The following is a 23,144-nucleotide window of genomic DNA, read 5'->3' as shown; positions in this document are numbered from 1 at the left end:
TCATATGAAGAACAAAAGGAGTGGGCCTGATGAACCAGTGGTTTAATAGTTCCTGCCTTTTGACTGGGATGGTGATGAGATTCAGCATGGATATAATGGCCTATATATCTTTTACAACATTTCTCCCAGACCTACTCATTGGTTCAGATATGTCGATGACGTTTTTGCTGTATGAAATGGCTCTTCTGATGAACTTCAACAGTTTCTCACTAAGTTATACTCACTTCATCCTAGGATCCAGTTTACCCTAGAAGTAGAATCAAATAAGCAGTTAGCCTTTTTAGATCTTTTAATTCTTCGTCAACCAGATGGTAACCTACATTTCTCAGTCTATAGAAAGAAGACTCATACAGCCATTATATCCATGCTGAATCTCATCACCATCCCAGTCAAAAGGCAGGAACTATTAAACCACTGGTTCATCAGGCCCACTCCTTTTGTTCTTCATATGATCTTTTACAGAAAGAACTGCAATATATTACTTCTTCCTTTCTATCTAATGGTTATAAGAATTGCTTCATTAAAAGAGCTTTGAGTAGTTTTAATATGTCTTCCTCTTCAAATACAGAAGAAACAATGCACATTCCTATCACTTATGTACAGGGCATTAGTGAATGTATAGCAAAAGTTTTAAAACCATGGAATATTTTTGTTGCATTTTGACCGTTTAGAAAAATCTCCACTTTTCTCACTTCTTCTAAGGACAAGCTTCCACATCTTAATTATCCAGGTATCTACCAGATTCCATGCTCTTGTGGATTATCTTATTTCGGACAAACAGGAAGATCTGCCTCTATTCGGCTAGAAGAACACCAATCTTATATTGAATATTTTAAACCTGAAAAGTTTTGACTTGCAGAACATTCCATCTTCAGTAGATAGAGTTCATTGGAGAAAGACAAGAATCCTTCACAAAAGTCGGTTCCTCATGGAATGGCTTTATAAAGAAACGTGAACCTTTACTTCATTCTCCTAACTTAAACAGATCGGTCGGCTTACGTCTATCCCATTTATGAGAGATAGTACTTTACAAATCAGCTAATCTTTCCTAACTTTTTATTGTATACATTTTTTTTTTTTTAAGAAATTTTATTGAAATTTAACTTACACCAGCTACTTAGGTGGCGCTTTTTTGGAATTGTCAGTTATTGTTTAATTTGAGCTTAAAATGTACTGAAGATGCCTGTGACACACAGGCGAAAATTATACTATTAAATAATCTTTGTACGTGAGTTTTCCATTATTAATTTTGTATCAATATGTGATGTCAGTACAGCAATTATTATGGGATGAATTTAATCAGATTAGGTATTTGAAACAACATAAAATGTCGAAATATTCCAGTTTTCAGTTCAGCTATATTCGGGGCTACCAAGATCAACGTGTCGAAATTATGTATTACAATAACTCTCTGACTTAGCAGAATTCACAGAAGTTGTTGGTACAAGAAGCTATCTGCACCATTCAGTTTTAGTTCCAAATTGATCACTTTTGTCATAATATTTTCGTAAAGAAGTTTCGAAATGATATTAGCAATTCTGCTCTGACTGGATGAAATTTAATGAAATTTTACAATTAAGATATATATATTAAAGTTTTAATTTCAATCTGATTAAATTTGTGACAAAATTTGGTAGAATTAAATTTGTTCTCTACAGAGAAATCACTATTTGCACAATGAACTCTCTTATGTAAAATGTTCTAAAATGCAACAAAATAATTATTACGTTTCACTGACCCCTTCAACACTTCATCTGCTCCTGCCAACAGAATGAGAATCCATTCCGATAATAGGGTAATCAATCCGTATTGTGGGATGAGTTGTTTATTATTACACGTCAGAAAATTAACTTCTCTTTTATGATCATTGTAGTTAACTATGTTGCTTTTATAACAGTTGGAAAATTGTAACTATAAAGCACGTGATTTCGTGTGTTGGCGACCAATTCGTACATCCTTTCCTTTCTCCCCTTCAGCATGAATCAACTATTCTTGGCAAGGCTCCAAGCGAATATCTCTAAAGTGTGGGCATACTATAACATTAGGTATTGTTACCAAACATGTCTAAACAATAGTTCGCAAGAAAAATGACTTTTCAATGAATTATGAAAGAATTCATCGAAAATTTTTCAATGAATTGTTTTTTTCGATGATTTGTCGTTTGATGAATTGTTTATTTGGCAGATTGTCATTCGATGAATTACATTCGACATACTGCCTTTTGATGAACTGTTTTTCGATGAATTTTTATGGAACCGCATGGACCAGAGGTTTTGTTCTCTCTTCAAGGTACAGTATATTATTTAAGAAATACTTTTTCTTAATGCTACTATTGAAGGTGCGAAAAACCCTCAGATGACTTCTGAAAGGAACATAATAACTTGCATATGCAACACAAAATGAGATGATAGCAGAGTGTACGAATGGTGTTTAGAAGTAGCTGAAAATAGTGCTGATAGCTAAAGAATTATAGGTGGACACTGAAGATGTAGAGAATTTGTTGGAAGTTGTGGAAGAAAAGCTCTTGAACCTCATAGAGCTAGAAGAAGAGTTGCAGAAGAGAAGAACAGGAAGAAAAAAGCAGAAGTAAAAGAAGTGAAAGCTGAATCCCCAAAGCAGTTTACAATTTAAAAAAAAATAATAAATTGGCAGTCATTTGTTTCTGTTAATAAGGCAATTTAGTTGTTTGTGGAAATGGATCCCATCATGGAAAGATTTAACAAAGTAGATAGAATTATACAAAGCTGCAGTTGCTTGCTACAGAGATATTTATGCAGAAAAAAAAGGAAACCTGTGCAGACTAAATTGGATGTAATGTATACATTTTAAAGAAGTCTACTCCTGCTATAACCTCATGCATTAGTACCATGGTTGGACAGTAATTCAACTATATCCTGCTTTGAATAAGCTAAGTAGTAGTCTCACACCAGGCAATAAACTCAAAAGGCATTAGCAGAGCAGATATATAAGGATACCTTCTTTTTCTTTAAAGGAATCATGCAAAGACTTACACTTCTGTACCACATAAGATTTGAACTCTCAGTTTTTCATTGCAAAGTATATTTCATTGTCAAGCAGATGCTATATACTTGGCCACCCAGGGCAGTGATGTTTATGGTATTAATGGATTAAATTATGCTTTTTATTCTTAGTGTTAACAGATGTTAATGAAAACTGTCAAACTTGGTTGAGAATAATAGTAATCCTGAAAGAATCATACAGGAAGAAGTATTTCTTAGGGACAGGACCATGTATCTGTCAAATTGGTCAGTGTTAGTAAATTAATTTAATAATTCAAAATTAAGTCATTTGTTTTGGTCTCTTTAGTGATGTATCAGTTGGTTTGGGTTCTTCTTTCAATGGATAACACTTCAGATGCTATCAGTTTCACAAAGGTTGAACCATTTCATTGCTTAAGCTCTCTATAGCTATAGCAATGAAATGATTCAGCTCTTTCTCTCACTGTATATATATATATATTTTGGTGTGTGTGTTTGTGTTTGTCTGTTTGTTTTTCATATGTGATTAAATAAATGTTTCAAAGTCAGTTTATTCAGTAACAATAAATATAAATTTTAAAATTCTCTAAAAATAATTTTATCCTTTTAGGTAAAATATTATGTAGCAGAAGATTATGAATTAGAAAATTATCAGAAGAGCATTGAGGCATTTCAGGTATTACTTAAAAATTGAACATTACTTTAAAATATTATTAATTTTCCTCTGAACTTTACATTTTTTTTTGAAATGTATATAAAAAAAAGTTAAAATTAGACTTGGAAAGTTATTTTTGGAACTTTTTATGTTTTGTATTCATAATTGTAAGTAGTCCAGGAGGCTTGGAAACCTTTGGATGCCTTGTTTGAGACATTAGCTTCATGTTGCTGTGATTCATATCTGGGGCTTCTTTTGTCTGAAGCACCAACAATGTACCACAAGGCAACACTACTGGTGGGGGGGGGGGCACTGGAAGGCTGTCTCAATCCCCCAAAATATTATAAAAATACTAGGAAATATTATAAAGTGTAAACAAACTTTACAACTTTTTGAATCTATTCTCTCTAACAGAAAGATCCGGGTCCATATTGGCAGAAAAAAGGGCAGGCTCAGATTCCTTCATAATGGTCTTCCTCAGGGCTCTGTGTTATCCCCTATGAGGTAGATGCTGTATCCTAGGATGAAACCTTGGATACAGCATCTACCTTATACCAGATCAAGCATGTGTATGTATGCCAATGACCTAGCGATTTGGTCATTGGCATTGGAATCAATCCACTTCCTTTACCAATCTAGAATCAACCTTGAATACAGACCCTGAACACCCTGGAAGAGTACTTCAAGCAGTGGTACTTGAAGTCAAATCCAACAAAAACAGTGTCCTCAGTATTTCACCTGTACAATGCAGAGGCGAACGAATCGACAACTCAACCTTACTTTCTGTGGAAAAATGGTTGAACACGAGCTTCACCCAAAATACCTTGGAGTGATCCTCGACAGAAGCCTAACCTATAAAAGGCAGATCATTAACTTCTCCAATAAAATTAAATCTAGAAATAATATCATTTCAAGGCTTGCCGGAACAACCTGGGGTTGTGGTGCAGAAGTCCTAAGGTCATCTGCACTAGCCCTCGCATTCTCTGCAGCAGAATATTGTGCCCCTGTCTGGGAAAGAAGTACACACACTAACATTATAGACACCCAGCTAAACTCTACCATGTGCACAGTTAATGGGACAGTGAGAAGCACCCCTCTCTCCTGGCTGCCTGTTCTATCTAACATTGCTCTACCACACATACGGAGAAGACAAGCCTCAATTAAGGAATTTAATAAAGCAAAGAGCAATCCACTCCTGCCCCTACACCAGACTCTCATAAACCCACCTAGTCTTTGCTTGAAATCTAGAAAGCCTCTCTGGTCCATGGACGAACTCTCTTCAACTGCACTGCCATCAATATCTGACATGTGGAGAGAATATTGATCCAACAATCTCCCAACAAATGGCTTCCTGGTAGATCCACAGCCTGGTTTTGATCTTCCTAGAAAAATTTAGTCATCAATAAACAGGATCAGAACTAGTCAGGGCAGATGTGACTACATTCTACATAAATGGGTGCTGTCAGATCACCCTTATTGCGATTGTTCTCCCGTGGCTCAGACGATTACTCATATTGTGTACGACTGCCGAAGGTGCCAATTTCATGGTGGTGGCCTACAGGACATCGACAAGGTGACAGATGAGGCCTTGAATTGGCTTTCCAGCCTGGACCTTGACCTGTAGTTGGTATGGTGGTGGCAGTGGTTATGGAGGAAACAGAAGATCGTGGTCCCGTCTCACCACGGAGACGTTATTCTCATAGTCATTCTCATAGTCCTCGTCATAGTATCAGCAGAACTCCTCATGTTAGATGATGACGATACAATGTGAAATGGGCCTCCTCTAATGGATCAAGTTTTCTCACACAAGATACAACTGCTCTCTAGTTAAACCTCGGATACAGCTACATTTATGTTGTGAAGTGTTGTGAGAACGTGCAGCCTTGTCATACTTGTTGCAGCAAGATGATAATTGTCCCTGGCTTGATTATGACAAGTTACTTTTGCTTTATTTTAAAAAAAAAAAAAAAACTTAGAAAACAGGTTGTGCCTTTTATGTATTGAACTTTTATATTAAGATTTTCATCATTTGTTTCTGGAAATTGTGATTGTACTTTTCACTTACCAGTTTCATGTAGCCATAAGCATAAATAAATAAATAAATTTTTGGAACTTAATAAAAACTTACATTAGTGTTGGTTCCCATCATTCCCATCAGAGTGTGTTGACTGAAGAACTGGCAAACAGTTCTTCAGTCAACATACTCTCAGTCTGTCTTTGTAATCTACATTCAATAATTGTGATATCATCTTAGTTACTTTTCTTTGCACCCTTTCCATAGTTTCTCTATCTGCTCCAAACCCAGCAGATGAAATCTGCACATAGTAGTCCAGATGTGGTTGTATCAAGCCTTGGAAGAGTCAAAATTGCTACCTTCTTCTTATCGGTTCATTTCAACATTCAGTTACCCTCCAAGTTGTATTTACAATTTTTGCAGTGACTTTTGAACTTCAAATTCCTCTCCACCATAACTTTACACCTTAACATTGAATTGATAGCCATTATCATTTGCCCACAATTTCAGGCTATTCAAATCATTTTGTAAGCCCTGCATATCAGTAATCCCTGATTATCTGCCTATTTTTGCATCATCAGCAAACAATTGAACATTTCCCATCATATCCTTTCCAATATCATTAATATATAGATTATACCGCAATAGTTCAGCAACTGATCCCTTGGGAACACTGCTGGTCACCTTAAATCCGGTAGGTTTAAATCCCATACACCACTTTCTGATACCCACCCATCAGCCACCCACTTAACCAAGTCAGTAGTTTATATTCCATATTCTCCAGTTTATACAGGAGCCTTTCATGTGGTATTGTTTAGAAAAGATTTTATTAATTGCCATTTGTTTTGAGATTATCTATATAAAGATTGTTTTTTTATTAAGAGTGTTATATACAAGGATTCAATTCCGACGGTGCAATGACTTTTAACTGTTTCTTTTAGAATCCAGAAAATCACTGACTCAAGACCAAATTAAAAAAAAATACACATTTAATAAAACTAAAACTATATATACACTTTAAATAAAATTACAATATTACAGAATGCAAGGCCTTCCAAAATAAATCTACACTTTAGAGATTTTCTTATCCAAAAATATTAAAATCACCTATTCTCTGACTCATTCTATTACTGGATTGTTTAACATATACTTAATCACATCTACCAGACTAAACACCTTGTTGTAAAATAATATTCGTATGTTGTATTTTTTTGTTAGTTATTTTTTGTCTTCAATATCTGTGTCGCACCTTTTGTATTATTTTTTCTTTTGTCCTTATCCTTCCTATGTTTACTTTATTTCTGTTAAATCTTTCTGTTAAGTACTGTTTACCTTGTTCTAATTTAAGCTGATTAATTTAGTCCCCGCTTGTAATCCCTCATACTTCCCACAAGTGTTAGTGCTGTTAGTGAAAGGCCTCTGAAATAGGCAATTCATGATCAGTTAACTATCTCCCACACTATGTAATTAAGGAAAATTTATATTATTTTTCGACTGCGCCACCCTGAATTAATTTTATAGCATGAGAAGATTTGTTATAACACTTATAGAATAGATTACTTTCTAAACCAAACCTTAATCATTTAGTCATGGCAATTTCTCTAATTTTAGCACACAGGTCGATTGTTTGTATGAGACAGTGCATTGGTCAAAGATGAGGCGATATAATCAAACAAAACATGTTTATTTTATCTTAGGCAACTTTACAACATGATATGCAATTAAACAGTTTCTCTCTAATGCCTATTTAAAACTGAAATCATAACCTTACAAATTAGACCTGCTATTTACAATGCTTGATTAACTTGCTCTACAAAATTTAGGCAATTACTGGCTGTTACAATCTATATCTTTGGCTAACATTCTTCTCAATATATATATACTAGCTAATTCTCAGCCTCAATTATTTCTTATAGTGACTTATACAACTATATTAACAAAGTTAACACACAATTCTTAATCACTATTTCAGTGTTAATACAATAGAATCAACTCACAAATTCATACAAACATATACAGTCCTACCAGCTTTGACGATTTGTGGCAGTCCTGTTGACTGCTGTCCTATATGCTATCCTTCGCTGAATGGCTTTTGGCGGTCGTCCTAGTGTAGTCCTGTTCTGGGAATTGTGGCATAGCTCACTGTCAGTTCTGGATCTACTGCGGACGCTGTGTATCTGGTCACACGTTCCGTTACTGAAAATACATCTTCATAGAACCGATCTGCCTCTTCTGGTTTTCCCAGTCACGATCCAACGAAATATGGAAATAAATCTAAGCGGGCCAACGAACTGCAGCAAGATGAAAAACTCCAGAGGTTCTCAAGACCTCTTTTATACGATTCCGAGGTTCCTTGTTTTAAGATCGGAGACCCCCGAATCTTCTGTAAATAACTGACGTCACTGTTGTCTTGACCTTCAGTTTTTGCAGCAAAATCTCCATATCTGAATGACCTTCAATACCTTTGTTCACTGTCAAGTCGCCAACATAATCTTGTGTAATCCTCTTAACTTGGAGCAGAAATACTTTTACATTCCGTTACCCTTACAACTTCACGTCAGAACTTAATATTAAAATCAACTTAATGTATAATTCTAACCTTTACAATATTATATAATTTATGAACAATTCTATTTCATTCTTTAGTCAGTTACCTTTGCAAGTTTACAATCAGTATTTCACCATTAATATACAGTAATGTACAATTTTGTTCCTTTTAGATGATTTGTAACCTCTGTAAAATCGATACCAGAAATTTTTAATAAAATTACACCGCATCAAATTTTACATTTTTCATAACAACAAAAATGTTCGTAGTCAGTTTCTTTGTTTAGGGCCTTTTCCTAAAATATAAACATTTCTTCTTCTTTTTCGTGGGATCCTTTCTTATTACCCTTATGTAGTATACAATATTATTCCTTACTGACTCACTGAAGTTTAAATACTCTTACCTCTTGCAGTTCAGTTTGATGCACAATTTACTAATTTTTGTATCGGAGAAAAAAAGCTTCTTCTACTTTCAAAACAACATATCTAAGTTGAGCTAATTTCATCACAATTTCCAGTAGAAATAACAAATATATCCGGCGTCCTTGAGACAGATGAAACTTTCCAGTCAGTGTTTTCTCGAACATTCCTTTAGAACATCGACTGCAATATCTTCTTTTATTTACTAATTACTTGTTGACAGTCTCAACTCCTCCAGTTTAAAGACTCGGTTTTACTATTCCTTTTCGGAATCTACTATTAATATTCTTCCAACTATCGCATAAAACTAAATAAACTTCATAAGAACAAAATTCCTCGAGTCTGCGTTCTTAAACTTTCATTAGATCCCTCTTGTTTTTCTCATTACTTCGATACTGAACTCTTTCTTCCTCTCTCAGCTGTCAATCACGCATCAAACTCCACGGCGAGCATGCGCACTCCTTGAAAGTGGCAAGCAAGAAGTTAGGTATAATGGCTGACTCGTCTCTGCTAGCATAATGAGAATGTCTTTATAAAACACAACACTTAATAATTTTAAACTACCATAATTTCTTAAAGTAACACAACTATCGAAATCCAGTAAGTACGTACATTTTTTAAATGTTTACATTTCATTTTGACAAAATAACATCAATAACGGGCACATCGCAAGTGCCAACAATGTGTGTTATGAAACCAAAACTAATAATATACTAACATAAACAATTTGTAAAATATTCATAATTTTAAATTATGATTATTTTTACAGTATCCTCTCAAATACTGTTATACCATGATACAAATACTATGATAACGCAAAGTCCAACAGTACCATAGTGTTGGAAGTGTTTTCCCACTTGGTTAGACTATAATAAATTTAGTTTAATCCTTTATCCAAGTGTGAGCAAACAAAGTTTGCACTTGAAGTATCTTCAGGACTGAGGCAACCTGTGGTAAAGGTGGACTAAGCTCTCATCACTTGCAAAGCAAGTGATGAGGGCTTAGTCCACCCATAATGCAAAGCACATCTCTTTGCAGACATATATAATACTATGCATTAAGGGAAGGGCCACTACCCAGACCAGTTTAGACCTTTATTGAGTTCTCGTCAGTGGGAGCCAGACCCAGAGGTGGTGATACTAAGGTGGAAGTAATGGAGAAGTCATTTTTACCTATACGAGTTGCCAAATTTATCCTTGTGACACAAGGATAAATGATAAATGTGGGTGCTAGTGGATGATGAAATGCATGTACATGAATGCAAGAGGTATCAGGAATAAGGAACAGGAGTTTTTGGTATTAGTCAGCTTGATTTAGCCAAAAATTATAGGCATTAGTGAGACTTTTGACAAAAAATTATATAGTTACAGGAATAGAATGTAAAGGATGTTGCATTTTCAGGGAAGATAGAAGAATAGGCATGGCATTGAGTCATGCCTCGGTATAGCTTCCCCTCCCGTAATCCACTACTTGATTCACTAGACGACAGGCTGTTGCACACAAGCAAGTTTAGTGTGCAGAGGGTCCACCAGAAGCAAGCAAGTAAAGTGTGTGGGGGGTCCACCAGAAGTGTGACTATATTTACCCCCACCTTACCAAAAGTGTGACTATGTTTACTTCCGAAACGTAAGTTGTTTTCATGCATATTCTACTAAAATATTATCGTTACTACTGTGTCTTCTATATTTTTGCATACCAACTATAAGCAAATACGTTTTGTTAAATATTTAGAGGGTATTTTGAGAATAATATATTTTTTTTACCAGATGAGTTATGAGCAGGAAGAACACAGGCTACGTCAACTTACAGATGATGCTTTGACAGATGAGGAGCCATTTAGCAGAGATGATGATAGTGAAATTGATTTAGAATTAGTCAGTAACCATGAGTTAATTTTGTGGATCTGCATTTTTATTCTGTAAAATTACAGGACACTTAAACACTACGTAATCTAATATTGATTAAAAAGATATGGATTTCTATAATACACTGCATTATTTTGGTGAGTCTGTAGGACCCCACCTTACTGCTTTTGTTACATTTTCCCACCTCACCAGTGCCATGTTAAGAGGATTTTAGGTCAGGAAGAGAATGGTTTGTTTGAGGTTGTATGGTGCAAAATAGAGGCCAATAGAACAAAATATTTTGCTAGTTGTTGCTGCTATAGGCTATGAGGTCCACAGGAAGATGTCATGGGTTGCCAGATTAGCACAATAAGTCAGGCCAAACATTATTATGGAAGACCAACTATGGGGACATAGATTAGAGGGAGGAAAGGAGACATGGCAAGATGGAAGTGGAATTTATACAGTTGCTAAGAAATAATTACATGAAACATGTTATAGAGGAGACAAGGGGGGTTTAAAAGTGGATCTGATAATAACATCAGAAGATATATCCATAACCAAGGTAGACACTCTGCCTCCAATTGGGAGAGATACAGTCTTGTTTTGGGAAGTTACCAAACATGCAAAATTCTCTGTCAAGAAAAGGTTTATGTTTAACTATAAAGCTGGTAATTATGACAAACTTAGGAGTCATCTTGAAGCAATGCCATGGCTTGAGAAGTTACAAAGAAAGAATGTCAGTAGTGCATGGCAAGTGGTCAGAGATTATTTGAGAGAGAAGCAGTATCAGACTGCATATCCAAAGTCAGGCGGATAAACTAAGTATGCGTGTGTGTGGAGGGATTTAAGTGGATGGGTACAGATATAAAGCAAGAGCTGCAAAAAAAAAGAAAAGACTGGAGGGAATATAAAGAAAAATGTGATCAGCATACTCATGAGCAGTACAAAATGCAAGTAAGAAGGATGACTAGTTTGGTAAGTAAGGTGAAATCAGATTATGAGAGAAAATTAGCTAAGCAAACCAAGTAAACTCCAAAGAGTTTTTCATTATGTTGGAAGTAAGAGGAAAAATGACTATGATAGGATGATTTTAAACTGTGCTCATGGTAGGAAGGTGTTTAAGATGAAAATAGTTGAATTGCTGAGTGATCATTTTGCAAAGGTGTATCATCCAGGTAGAGATTTTTCAGTTGCTGATGTAACAGAGACTCATCAGAATTGAAGTAAACGAAGAGAGGTGTTCAGCATATTGAAAAATATGAATTTGAACACAGCAGTGGGAATGAATGGCATGTCAGCCCATTTACTGTGTGAATGTGCAAAAGAATTGGCATTACCTCTGATAAAGTTGTTCAATCTAAGTCTCAGCTCTGGCAGGGTTCCAGGGAAATGGAAAGAGGGTAAGGTTGCATCAAGTTGGCTCTAAGATGGAGGAAGAAAACTACAGACTAATTAATATATCAGGAGTGGTTGTTAAAGTATTGGAAAAGTTGGTTAAAGCTAAAATCCAACATTGGATGAATAGGGATGCGATACTCTACAGTGGGCAGCATGGCTTTGTAAAGGGTATCTCATGTCTTAGTAATTCATTCACATTTTATAATAAAGTAATAGCTGAATTGGATAAAGGAAATGGTTACACCATGCTATTGCTGGACTTTGCAAAGGCATTTGACAGAATATCACATGTAAAAATATTACAAAAGTTGGAGCAAATGAGAATGGATATAAAGCCGACGCCAGAGAGAGTAGTACATGGTGGAGTGGAATTAGAAGAATGAGGGTAACTAGTGGAGTACCTCAGGGTTCTGTACTAGGGCCACTGCTCTTTAATTTGTATATCAGTGATATAGAGAAAGATTTAAGAGGGGATATTGTTTGCTGATGATGTCAAACTGGGGAGGGCAATAATTAATAAAGGTCATATAGTTATCCTGCAGAATGATTTAAATAAATTTGGGTTGAAAAGGTTACATACTACGTATCACTTTAGTGGTACCAGATTACAAGAAATTGATGTGGTTAGGGACACCGAAGGACAGAGAATTGAAATTCAGATGGAATATTGCAAAAGTTGGTAAAATGGCTCAGAGGATTACTTGGATGTTGAAAAACATGCTAACAAGTGATGATAGGGAAGTTATTATCCCTCTTTATAATAAGGGCTATGATTTGGTGAAATCTTGACTCCTGCACAGATTTGGTCACTTGGATTTCTTGGGGACCACGAGGTGGTAGAGAAGATTCAAAGATGAGAGACTTAGATGGTAACTGATCTGTGGAATGCTCTCTTTGAAGATAGATTGAAGGTTTGTGAGTTACAAAGTTTAGTTGATAGGCAGAAAGAGGGGACATGATAGAAACTTTTAAGATATTAAAGGTGATTTATAAAATTGATGCAAAGGAAATTTTCAATATGTGACAAGTAGTTAGAGAACTACAGTAGGTAGAGCTGGATTTTTCTGTCATAGTGGTGCGTGATTGGAATGGATTGCCGTTGGATGTTGTGTGTGCAAGTAGCATGAATGAATTCAAGAACAGATATGAGCTGGTGTGAATATGGTGTGTGTGTATGGCCTTGCTCGATGAGGTCCAGACTCCCTGGAAGTCTCATAATAATAATATATAATCGTGTAGCAACTGCATATAAAAGTTACCACAAAACAGTATGTAATTGGATTTAAATTTTTATTTGATTTAAATTTAGTGATTGACTCATACTTGTTTATATAAATTAATAGAAATCCACATTCCATAAATTTTTATTGAAAATGCTTGTTTTTATAATTTTGAATTAGGAAGCAGAATGGTATTCCCTAGCTTCTCTGAACTTCTTGAATACTATGCAAAATATAGTAATCACTTTGGGTATTATGTCTGGTACTCTTCTTTGTGCTCATATAATAGTAGCTGGTAATGGCTTAACTGTTGGTGATTATGTTCTCTTCACCACCTATATATTGCAGCTTTACACTCCATTAAATTACTTTGGAACATATTATAGGTAAGTAAATGATTAATGCTTTTGCCATGTTGCAGTAACATTTAATTCAAAACTGAATATTCAAAACTTATCAATTGAAAGAATGTTAATCAGCTGTGTGTATTTATGCAGCATCCTTCACAGAACACAATATAAGCTAGAGCGACTTGAGAAACAATTGTTGTGTGGTACTGTAGCAGGAGGGAGAATGAAAGAAAAAAGTGAATGGTGTGAGGAAACTGGGTGTAAGGAGAAGGTGTTGTATGGAAATTTGATGAGGTGTATTTAATGAGAAAGTGATGAAAGAATGTTTCCCAGGTGCAGAGATCAAGGATGTTAGTGAAGCTGTTATTTTGCAGAGGGAAGAAGTGCAAGAATTGGTTGTTTTGAATGGTATCAAAGGTGAGAAATATGCAGAGAGACAAAATATAAAAATGTTGCTGATATAAGTGAAAAAGAACAATGAAAAACTAAAGATTGTGAGTCTGCTGCCTCGGTATGATAGAACTGAATTGAGAAGGGCCATGATTGCAACTAATGGAAGATTGAGCAGTTTATAGATGTATGAAGTGAATTTGATGGACAGGAGGACTTGTATATGCCTGATGAGCTTTATTTAATGATTTTGGAGTAGATGTTTTGAGAGAGTGCTGTTCACCGAGAGATTGGAAGTGCAAAATCAGGAGATGCAGTCAAGTGCAAGTTTATCTACCTCTGAGATAAATGAGTGTATTGTGTGTACAGAAATGATTATGCAGTGCTGAATGTGGTTTCACAGGTTTCCAATCTGAGTGGGTTGATAATGACATTATGCAAGGGTAACTACAGGTCTAAGATGATGTTGAAATGCATATATATGAATGTAAAGGAGAGGAGTTGGCCAAAATACAGGCATCGGTGTTACTTGATTGATAGAAAATGATATAGTTACAGGGATAGAATGTAAGGAATATTGTATTTTCCAGGGAAGATACAGAGAATAGGACAGAAGGTGGCATGCCTGAAGAACTTCAACCAACAAAAATAGAAGATAAGGAGAAATTTAGATCTGGGGGAGATGGTTCATTTGAGACTATCTGATGTGAGATAGAGGCCAACAGAACAAAATATAATGTCGGTTGCATCCACAGACCAGAATGATGCACAGCAAGATGTGAATACATCTTGCATCAGCAGATTGACATGAGTGCAGGCTAAGCAATTATTATGGTGGGGGAGGAGACTTCAACTATGGGAATATAGATTGAAGGGAGAAAAGGGGGTATGGCAAGATGGAAGTGGAATTTATACTATTCCTAATAGTATAAATTTCAGGTAATTATATATTTATAATTACCTGAAACATCATGAAGGAGCCTAAGGATTTGAGAGTTCTGGATCTGGTAATAGTATTAGAGGATGTAGGCAACATGTCTACCTTGGTTATGGTAGACACTCTGCCTCCAATCAGGGAGCATGATCATGCACTCTAGTTCTGAGAGGTTGCTAAACATGTGGAATTATCTCTCAAGAATGGGCTTATGTTTGATTATAAAGTTGATAATTATGCCAGACTTAGCATCTTGGAATGGTGTCATAGGTTGATAAGATACAAGAAAAGAATGTCGGTATTGCATGGGAAGTGATCAAGGAGAGAAGCAAGCAGTATCAGACTATTTACTCATCAGGAGAAGTATGTGTATGGAGGGGGTTAAGTGGATGAATAGGGGTATAAAGCAAGAGCTGCAAAAAAAAAAAAAAAAGAAAGAAAGAAAGCATTGTGGAGGAAATATAAAGAAAAAGGTGGTCAGCATACTCATGAGCAGTAGAAAGCAAGAAAGCAGCTAGTATGGTAAAAAAAATCCAAATTAGATTATGAGAGAAAATTAGATAAGCAGGCCAAAGTAAATCCAAGAGAGCTTTTTTTTTTTCATTATGTAGAAAGTAAGGGGGGATGAATGACTATGGAGATTGACTTTAATCACTGCTGATGATGGGAATGTGTGACAGAAACAAAAGACATAGTTGAGTTGCTGACTGATCACTTTGCCAATGTGTATCATCCAGGTAGAGATTTTGCAGTTGACGTGACAGCGACTGAAGTCAGAATTGAGGTAGATGAACAGGAAGTGATCAGCTTATTGAAAAATATCAATGTGAACAGCAGTGGGACTGGATGGCATGTCGACCCATGTGCTCCATGAATGTGCAAGAGAATTGGCTGGGTTTCTGAAGTTGTTCAATATATGTATCAGCTTTGGGAAGGTTTCAAAGGAGTAGAAAGAGAGTAAGATAGTTCCACAACATAAAGGTGGCTGCAAGACAGAAGTAGAAAATTACAGATTAATTTACATCTCAGGGTGAGCGTTAAAATATTTGAAAAGTCACTTAAAGATAAAATCCAGCAGTGGGTGGATAGGAATACAATACTCTATAGTGGGCTTGCATGGCTGTGTAAAAGGTAGTCCTGATTTAGTAATTTACTCACATTTTATAATAGTGACAGGCAGAATTAGATAAGAGAAATGGTTATATCATGATCGGCAAACTTTGCAAAGGCATTCAACATAATACCACATGGAAAACTCTTAAGTTGGAGCAAATGGGAACAGATATGAAGCTATTAGATGGATGGGGAAGGAGGGGGTGGGATTACTGGCTGACACATTTTAGAGAGTAGTATATAGTGGATATTCAGGTTTTGGTACTAGGGCCACATCTCTTTAATTTGCATATTAATAATATACGGAAAGATATAAGGGGCAGATATTCAGTTGTTTGCTGATAATGCAAAACTGGGGAGAGCAATAGCTGATAAAAGTTGTGTAGATATCCTGTAGGATGATTTATTGTGGCAAAGGATAATGGTTGTCAATTTAACTTTGCAAAATGTATGGTTATACACTTCAGGTTGAAAAGGTACATATTTCATATCACGTTGATGGTACTGGATTGCAAAAAATTGGTGAGGCTAGGGACTTGGAGGTAATTGTGGACAGAGAGTTGGAGTTCAGAGGACATATTGCAAAAGTAGATAACATAGCTCAAAGGATAACTTGGATGTTGAAAAACACATGCTAGTAAGTAAAGATATACAGGTTATTTTCTCTCTTTATAGGGCTGTGATTTAGCCACATTTTGACCACTGTTCAAATTTAGTCACTTGGGTTTCTTATCTGGAGTTGTTGGAGAGAATTCAAAGACAAGTGACCAAGCTGGTTGCATGTCTGTGGAATGCACCTTGTGAGATAGGTTGAAGGAGTGTGGATTGCAAAGTTTAGTTGATAGGTGGAAAAGAAGATATATGATAGAAACTTTTAAGTTATTAAAGGGGTTCAATAAAGTTCTATAAGATTGACACAAAGGAACTTTTTTGATACATGATGAATAGAGAGAAAGAGAGAGAACTAGGGTTCACTCCTAGAAGCTGTGTAAGAGTGTGGTTAGTAAGGGTGTGTGTGTGTGTGGACTAGATTTTAGCTGAGAGTGGCAAGTGAGTGGAATGAATTGCTAGAATTAGTTGAGTGCCCTGACTGTGATAAGGAGAGATAATGTGTATATAAAGGTTGTGTGGGTCTCCTATGATGTCTTCTGACTTCGTGGAGATACCAGCATACTATTATTAATTGCAGTTCAAAGTGGAGAAGTTTGTTTTCCCATACATTTGTTTAATCCTTTCAAAATAAGCAGTCTAATATTGTTCAAACTGTATGTAAATGCTTTTAATTAGAAATGATTTCTTATTTTGATTAAAAAAAGTATATTTTCAAAAATCTACTTTAGATTTATTTCTGTAAAAAATGCATAGAACATCATTGTTTTGAGTCATTCTGTTTTTGTAGCTTTAGCAGTTATATTTAAAGCACAAAAAATCACTTTAGATTGACTTATTAATCTAAAATGATTTTCTGCACTTTAAATATAACTGCTAAAGCTACAAAAACAAACTATAACTGCTAAAGCTACAACAAAATGAAATGAAGTGAAATCCAAATTAGAAATAACTGCTTTAAAATTGTTCTGTGGTTGCTTTATGATACTGTAAGTTTGGGATAACAGATGACAACACTTATCTAATTTTCATTGCTACTATATCACCAGCTGCTGATACTGAGATTTCTGTTACTTGTAAACACAAGAGTTTATTGCTTTTTGAGTTAATTCATATGAACACTGATCCTATAGTTGCATGAATGAATTGAAAAAAAAATGGCAGTGGAGTTTGCAACAGTAAAAAAAAAAAAGAATAGGTAGACACATACATGGTATAATGTATCTTCAAAAGTTTAGTTCATATTGAAAGTACGTTCTCAAAAATATCATCCCTGGCGCAAAATATATTGCCTGCGTTTGATGCATGCAGCTTGTATTAGTTCATCTGAGTGTCATTTATAGAGGCTGTGGCAACCAAAATGCATTCAACCTGAAAAAATGAATGGACCAATAAATTTATCTTAGAGGATACCATACTGCACGTTGATGCTAAAATGATAGCAACATTAAACATCACTTTCGACAGTAGTATTAATGTTATTGGCTTCTGACCATGATGCAAATTGCAGTTACTGATGTTGTAATGAGTGATTCAAGCTTCATCGCTGAACAAGATGTTTCATTGCAATTGACTTAAACCTAATTACATAATTCCATTTGTTGAATATGATTCCCTAGTTTGAGTAACTGAAAACATTGTACATAATATGGATAGAATATCTTCTTCATATAACATTCTCCATACATTAGTTCATGGAACATTGGAAATAGTTGGAAATTTTTCATGATACCTGCTTGGTCATTCAGCCACATGTTTAACTGCATGCTCAGATGAAATATGAATGCTAAGAAATGTTCTGCCTCTTTCACAGCTTCTGGAAAACTACAGGGTGTTCGGGATAAATTTGACAGTTTCGTAAGGAAAAAGAAAATCTTCTTTGTATCTATTAAATTTAATGAATTGACAAAAAAACATTACAGGCAGAGTTAATTACAATACTATCAACAAGATTTACTCAAAATAACCACCATTAGCATCGATCACAGCTTCAATTCTGCTTCGGAACCTCGAACAAGCTGATGCTACAGTCTCCCTGGGAAGGGCCGCAAAAACTGTTTTAATTTTATCCATTAACTGGGCTTTTGTATTACTGGAAGTGCGATTGGTGTCTTTTTCAACTGCGCCCCATACAAAATAATCCATGGGGTTAAGGTCTGGGGAGTTTGGAGGCCAAACATTTGGACTGGTGAAGTCGTAGAAATTTTCAGACAACCATTTTTGACTTTTCCCAGAGGTGTGGCAAGGGGCCGAATCCTGCTGCCATACATACGGCCTACCATTGGCTACCCTTGTTATCCAGGGCTTGACTACAGTTAGCAACTCCACGAACAAAGCCCGAATTCCAATGCCAGGGTTCTTCAACACCTGTTCCTGCAGATTTGCGAGGAATTCTGCTGTACGAACGCAATCAGATCGTCTGCTAGGGATCTTTCTTCTTGCTACATCCTCGTAGTCACCATTGCAAGTCTCTAGTTCATGCCTGATTGTTTTTACTGTATTCAGGGAGCATTGGGCAGCAGTCGTAATATCCTTATTTTGATGGCGGGCACGAATCATCATGATACAAGTTATTCTCTTCCATGATTCAGGTGGGTTCCAGCTATCCATCCTTTCTGACATCTTGTATATGAATGAAGAAGGGTCCAAACTTTTAAATGAAGAGAAGTGTGTGTTAATACATGTAACTTACGGAAAAATATAATTAATTATAAATATGTCAAATTTATCCCGAACACCCTGTATGTGCAAACACAGTGATTTTGAAATTCTTCTATTTTTGAAATGTTTTGGAAAAGTGATGGGGCAAAAATATTTCCATTATCCACAATCATATACCACATACACATATTTTGCATGGCTGTCTGCAGAGGAGGGCAAACAGGGCACTTCTCCCCTGGGATCGAGTAAAAAATTCCACAAATTATAATCGTAAAAGTGATTGAGATATGTAACCTTATACCCTCGACCATGAGACGCTTTGTCCGTCTTAAAATTTTATTATGGATTGGCTGGTTTTGGCCCTCGGTGGGGTAACCATGGAACATGTGTTTCATCTATTGCAGCAATAAAACGTGTTCCTGTTTTTGGTTAATTTTTTTCTGATTTGTGGAAAAAAAATGTCCATTACTGTTGCAAACAGTGACCAGTTCATTTACCTTCTGTGTCTAGTGAGTTACTTAGTGTGAATTGTAAATTTATAGTGAAACAAATTTAAAAAGAAAAATACATTTTTAAAAGGTAAGTGTAAGTAATTCTATAATCCACTTGTGAAAAAAGAAACCCCCCACAAAATAATAATTAAATAAAAACTTTTTGATGCAATTATTTGTCTCCAAGCTTTGCCCCCCCCAGAAAATTTTCTGCAGACACCCATGATATTTCATATTAGAAAATGTGAAGGTCATAATGAATTCAGTAATAAAAATAAAACATCATAGTATAAGACAAAGCAGTAAACTGCTCAATTACATTGAGCTAACAACTTAGTTTCTGCAAGGGTGGGTTTGAGAACTCTTTTAAACAGGAAGTATAGATTCATGAACATACACAATGCTAGGTTTCACCAGTACAGCCACTCTGGGCTTGCAGACCACGCTCTGGATACTTGCCACAGAATAAGATGGAAGAAAGCCACAGTAATACACCGCAGCAAGTTCAAGTATGAAAGACTATTCATGGAATCAGCCTCGGCCCTTAGGAACATGCCAAACCTCAACAAATTTGGATGCATGAAACTGCCCCAAATTTGGGAAACTTTTATCAAAAGAACTTCAGCCCAAAGGCCAAGAACTACCAATATAGCCCACCAGGGGGCACCATCAGGACTTTAGGAAAACGCTAGCGTCCTAGCCTCAGTCTCATTTGTTGTATTAGTACTTGTGTGCACGTGTCTTTTTAGTAAGTTCCCAAGAAGATGGCAACGTAACGTTCGCCGAAATATCGGAAAGTGTATATTAAAGTTTATTTAATCTATATTTCCAGTATACGCTGTCAATTCCTTAAATATTAGTTATTATGTCTAACCAGCGTATAAGCCTCTCAACAAGAATAATGATCATCCACGGAGATCTCTTCGCACGCAAGGCCCGCCATTACGGCAAACTGAGGCTGAAATTATCCAGACAACTTAACCGTCTGGCATTCCTAAAACGCTGCCGGGATAATCATGTCATCCCGAACTGTGTTAAATTCAAACACCGCTTCATCTCACAGAAAGCTCTCCGTATTTACAACCGCGCTAGCCAGGCATTACTTCGGGAGCAAATTACCGCTACACGCGGTTCCCTAGCCGATATAAACATCGCTATAACAACGCTGGAAAACGAGCTTTCACATACGCTGAATCACGAGCTTTGGTCGGTACTACATGACATCTCGTGTACGGCAGCTAAAAAAGAATTTGAACGAGTACGAAGCCGACATATCAACAAGTTTGATAAATTAACAAAGAACTGGGCGCCCAAACTACAAACCAACACTGTGGTTAACCTATCGTCAGCTACCTTAAAGCCAGAAGCACTCCACGCTCTGTCACGTGGTCACAACTTCGCCATTGCTCCTAGGAAATTACCGGCCGAGGAATTAATGATTCAAATTGAACGCGGGATTCGCCAACTGCCCAACCACATCGCCAACGATATCAGATTGGATATAGCCTGTGTTCTCAACAAAGCAAAACCTCCAAAATCCAACATATCCAGTAGTGAATACAAGGCACTACAAGAATTGAAAAGAAACAAAAATATAGTGATCACCAAAGCGGATAAGGGAAACGCCACTGTGGTACTTAATCTTAAAGATTACACAGGTAAGCTCAAAGCTTTATTATTAGATCGTTCCACTTACCTCCCCATTAATTACAATCCCACCAACTCACAAATTAGAAAACTCCATAGGCTCCTTAAGAAGGTCACTTCTTGGCCTGTGGAGATTACTAACAGACTAAAACCCTATAACTCTAGACCCCCCCGCATATATGGGCTCCCAAAAATACACAAAGAAAATGTGCCATTACGTCCCATAGTGGATGGCATTGATTCCCCCACTTACAAACTAGCCAAGCATTTAGCCAAAGCGCTCTCACACTATACTGGCAATACACCATCACACATAAAAAACTCAGCCCACTTCAAAGCCAGTATAGGAAACCTTACACTCCAACACAATGACATAATGGTCAGTTTTGATGTCTCCTCCCTATTCACGAATGTCCCTCTCAAAGAAACCTTAGAGCTAATCCAAGCTAAATTTCCTCCCGATATATCAGCCCTATTTCAGTTTACAATGAACTCAGGCTATTTCGTTTGGCAGGAAAAATTCTACAAACAGATAGAGGGGACAGCCATGGGTTCACCACTTTCCCCACCCTTGGCCAACTTCTTCATGGAGATGTTTGAAGAGAAAGCCTTAAACTCAGCCCCACAAAAACCTACCATATGGCTTCGCTATGTTGATGATGTTTTCGCTATTTGGCCACATGGCCCGGATTCACTCCTCTCCTTCCTAACACACTTGAACAACCAACACCCTAGAATCAAATTCACCCTGGAAAAAGAGGAAAACAATAACCTCCCCTTCCTAGACACACTAGTCACCCGCCAACCTGATGGAACCTTGGTTTTCTCAGTTTATAGAAAACCCACCCATACAGGCAGATACATTCACCAACAATCCCCCCCCCCTCACAACAATATGGAGTTATTAAAACATTATTCAACAGGGCAAAAATAATCTGTTCTAATAATCAAGCCCTAACCACTGAACTAAATCACATCCGTGACACTTTCTCAGCCAACGGCTACCCCCTCCAAAAAATCCAAAAAATACTTAACCCAGTTATCCACAACCCACCACCCCCTCCCCCTCACAAAAAAGATTACTCTAAATCCATCACTATTCCCTACATCAGAGGCACCTCAGAAAAAATCAATAAAATCTTAAAAAAACATGACTTGACCACTTGTTACAGACCACATAGAAAACTGGCATCCCTTATCCGCTCCACCAAAGACCAACCACTTCCCCTAGACCTACCTGGTGTATACCAAGTCCCTTGCAGCTGTAAACTGTCCTACTTTGGCCAAACAGGCAGGACAGCAAATATCAGAATCTCAGAACACAAGGATTACATCCGATTTCACCAGTACAGCCACTCTGGGCTTGCAGACCACGCTCTGGATACTTGCCACAGAATAAGATGGAAGAAAGCCACAGTAATACACCGCAGCAAGTTCAAGTATGAAAGACTATTCATGGAATCAGCCTCGGCCCTTAGGAACATGCCAAACCTCAACAAATTTGGATGCATGAAACTGCCCCAAATTTGGGAAACTTTTATCAAAAGAACTTCAGCCCAAAGGCCAAGAACTACCAATATAGCCCACCAGGGGGCACCATCAGGACTTTAGGAAAACGCTAGCGTCCTAGCCTCAGTCTCATTTGTTGTATTAGTACTTGTGTGCACGTGTCTTTTTAGTAAGTTCCCAAGAAGATGGCAACGTAACGTTCGCCGAAATATCGGAAAGTGTATATTAAAGTTTATTTAATCTATATTTCCAGTATACGCTGTCAATTCCTTAAATATTAGTTATTATGTCTAACCAGCGTATAAGCCTCTCAACAAGAACAATGCTAGGTAGTGTCTGC

The 23,144-nt window shown here is 36.6% G+C and overlaps 1 protein-coding gene across 2 annotated transcripts in view; it reads left to right on the top strand.

The window, feature by feature from the left end:
* Window positions 1-23,144, top strand: part of Hmt-1 (ABC transporter ATP-binding protein/permease Hmt-1) — a 318,374-nt gene that overhangs the window by 210,363 nt on the left and 84,867 nt on the right. For both annotated transcript variants that reach the window (XM_090402438.1, XM_090402439.1), the window contains exons 10-11: window positions 3,610-3,675; window positions 13,281-13,486. In XM_090402438.1, coding sequence (XP_090258564.1) covers window positions 3,610-3,675; window positions 13,281-13,486 — 272 coding nt within the window. The remainder of the gene's footprint in view (window positions 1-3,609; window positions 3,676-13,280; window positions 13,487-23,144) is intronic.

This window comes from Typopeltis vanoorti, chromosome 13 (genome assembly GCF_054136105.1).
Source record: "Typopeltis vanoorti isolate ZY-2024b chromosome 13, IOZ_Tvanoo_1.0, whole genome shotgun sequence".
NCBI classification, from domain to species: domain Eukaryota; kingdom Metazoa; phylum Arthropoda; class Arachnida; order Uropygi; family Thelyphonidae; genus Typopeltis; species Typopeltis vanoorti.
The sequence above is the reverse complement of the archived record's forward strand: the minus strand, read 5'-3'. Positions and strand labels throughout refer to the sequence as shown.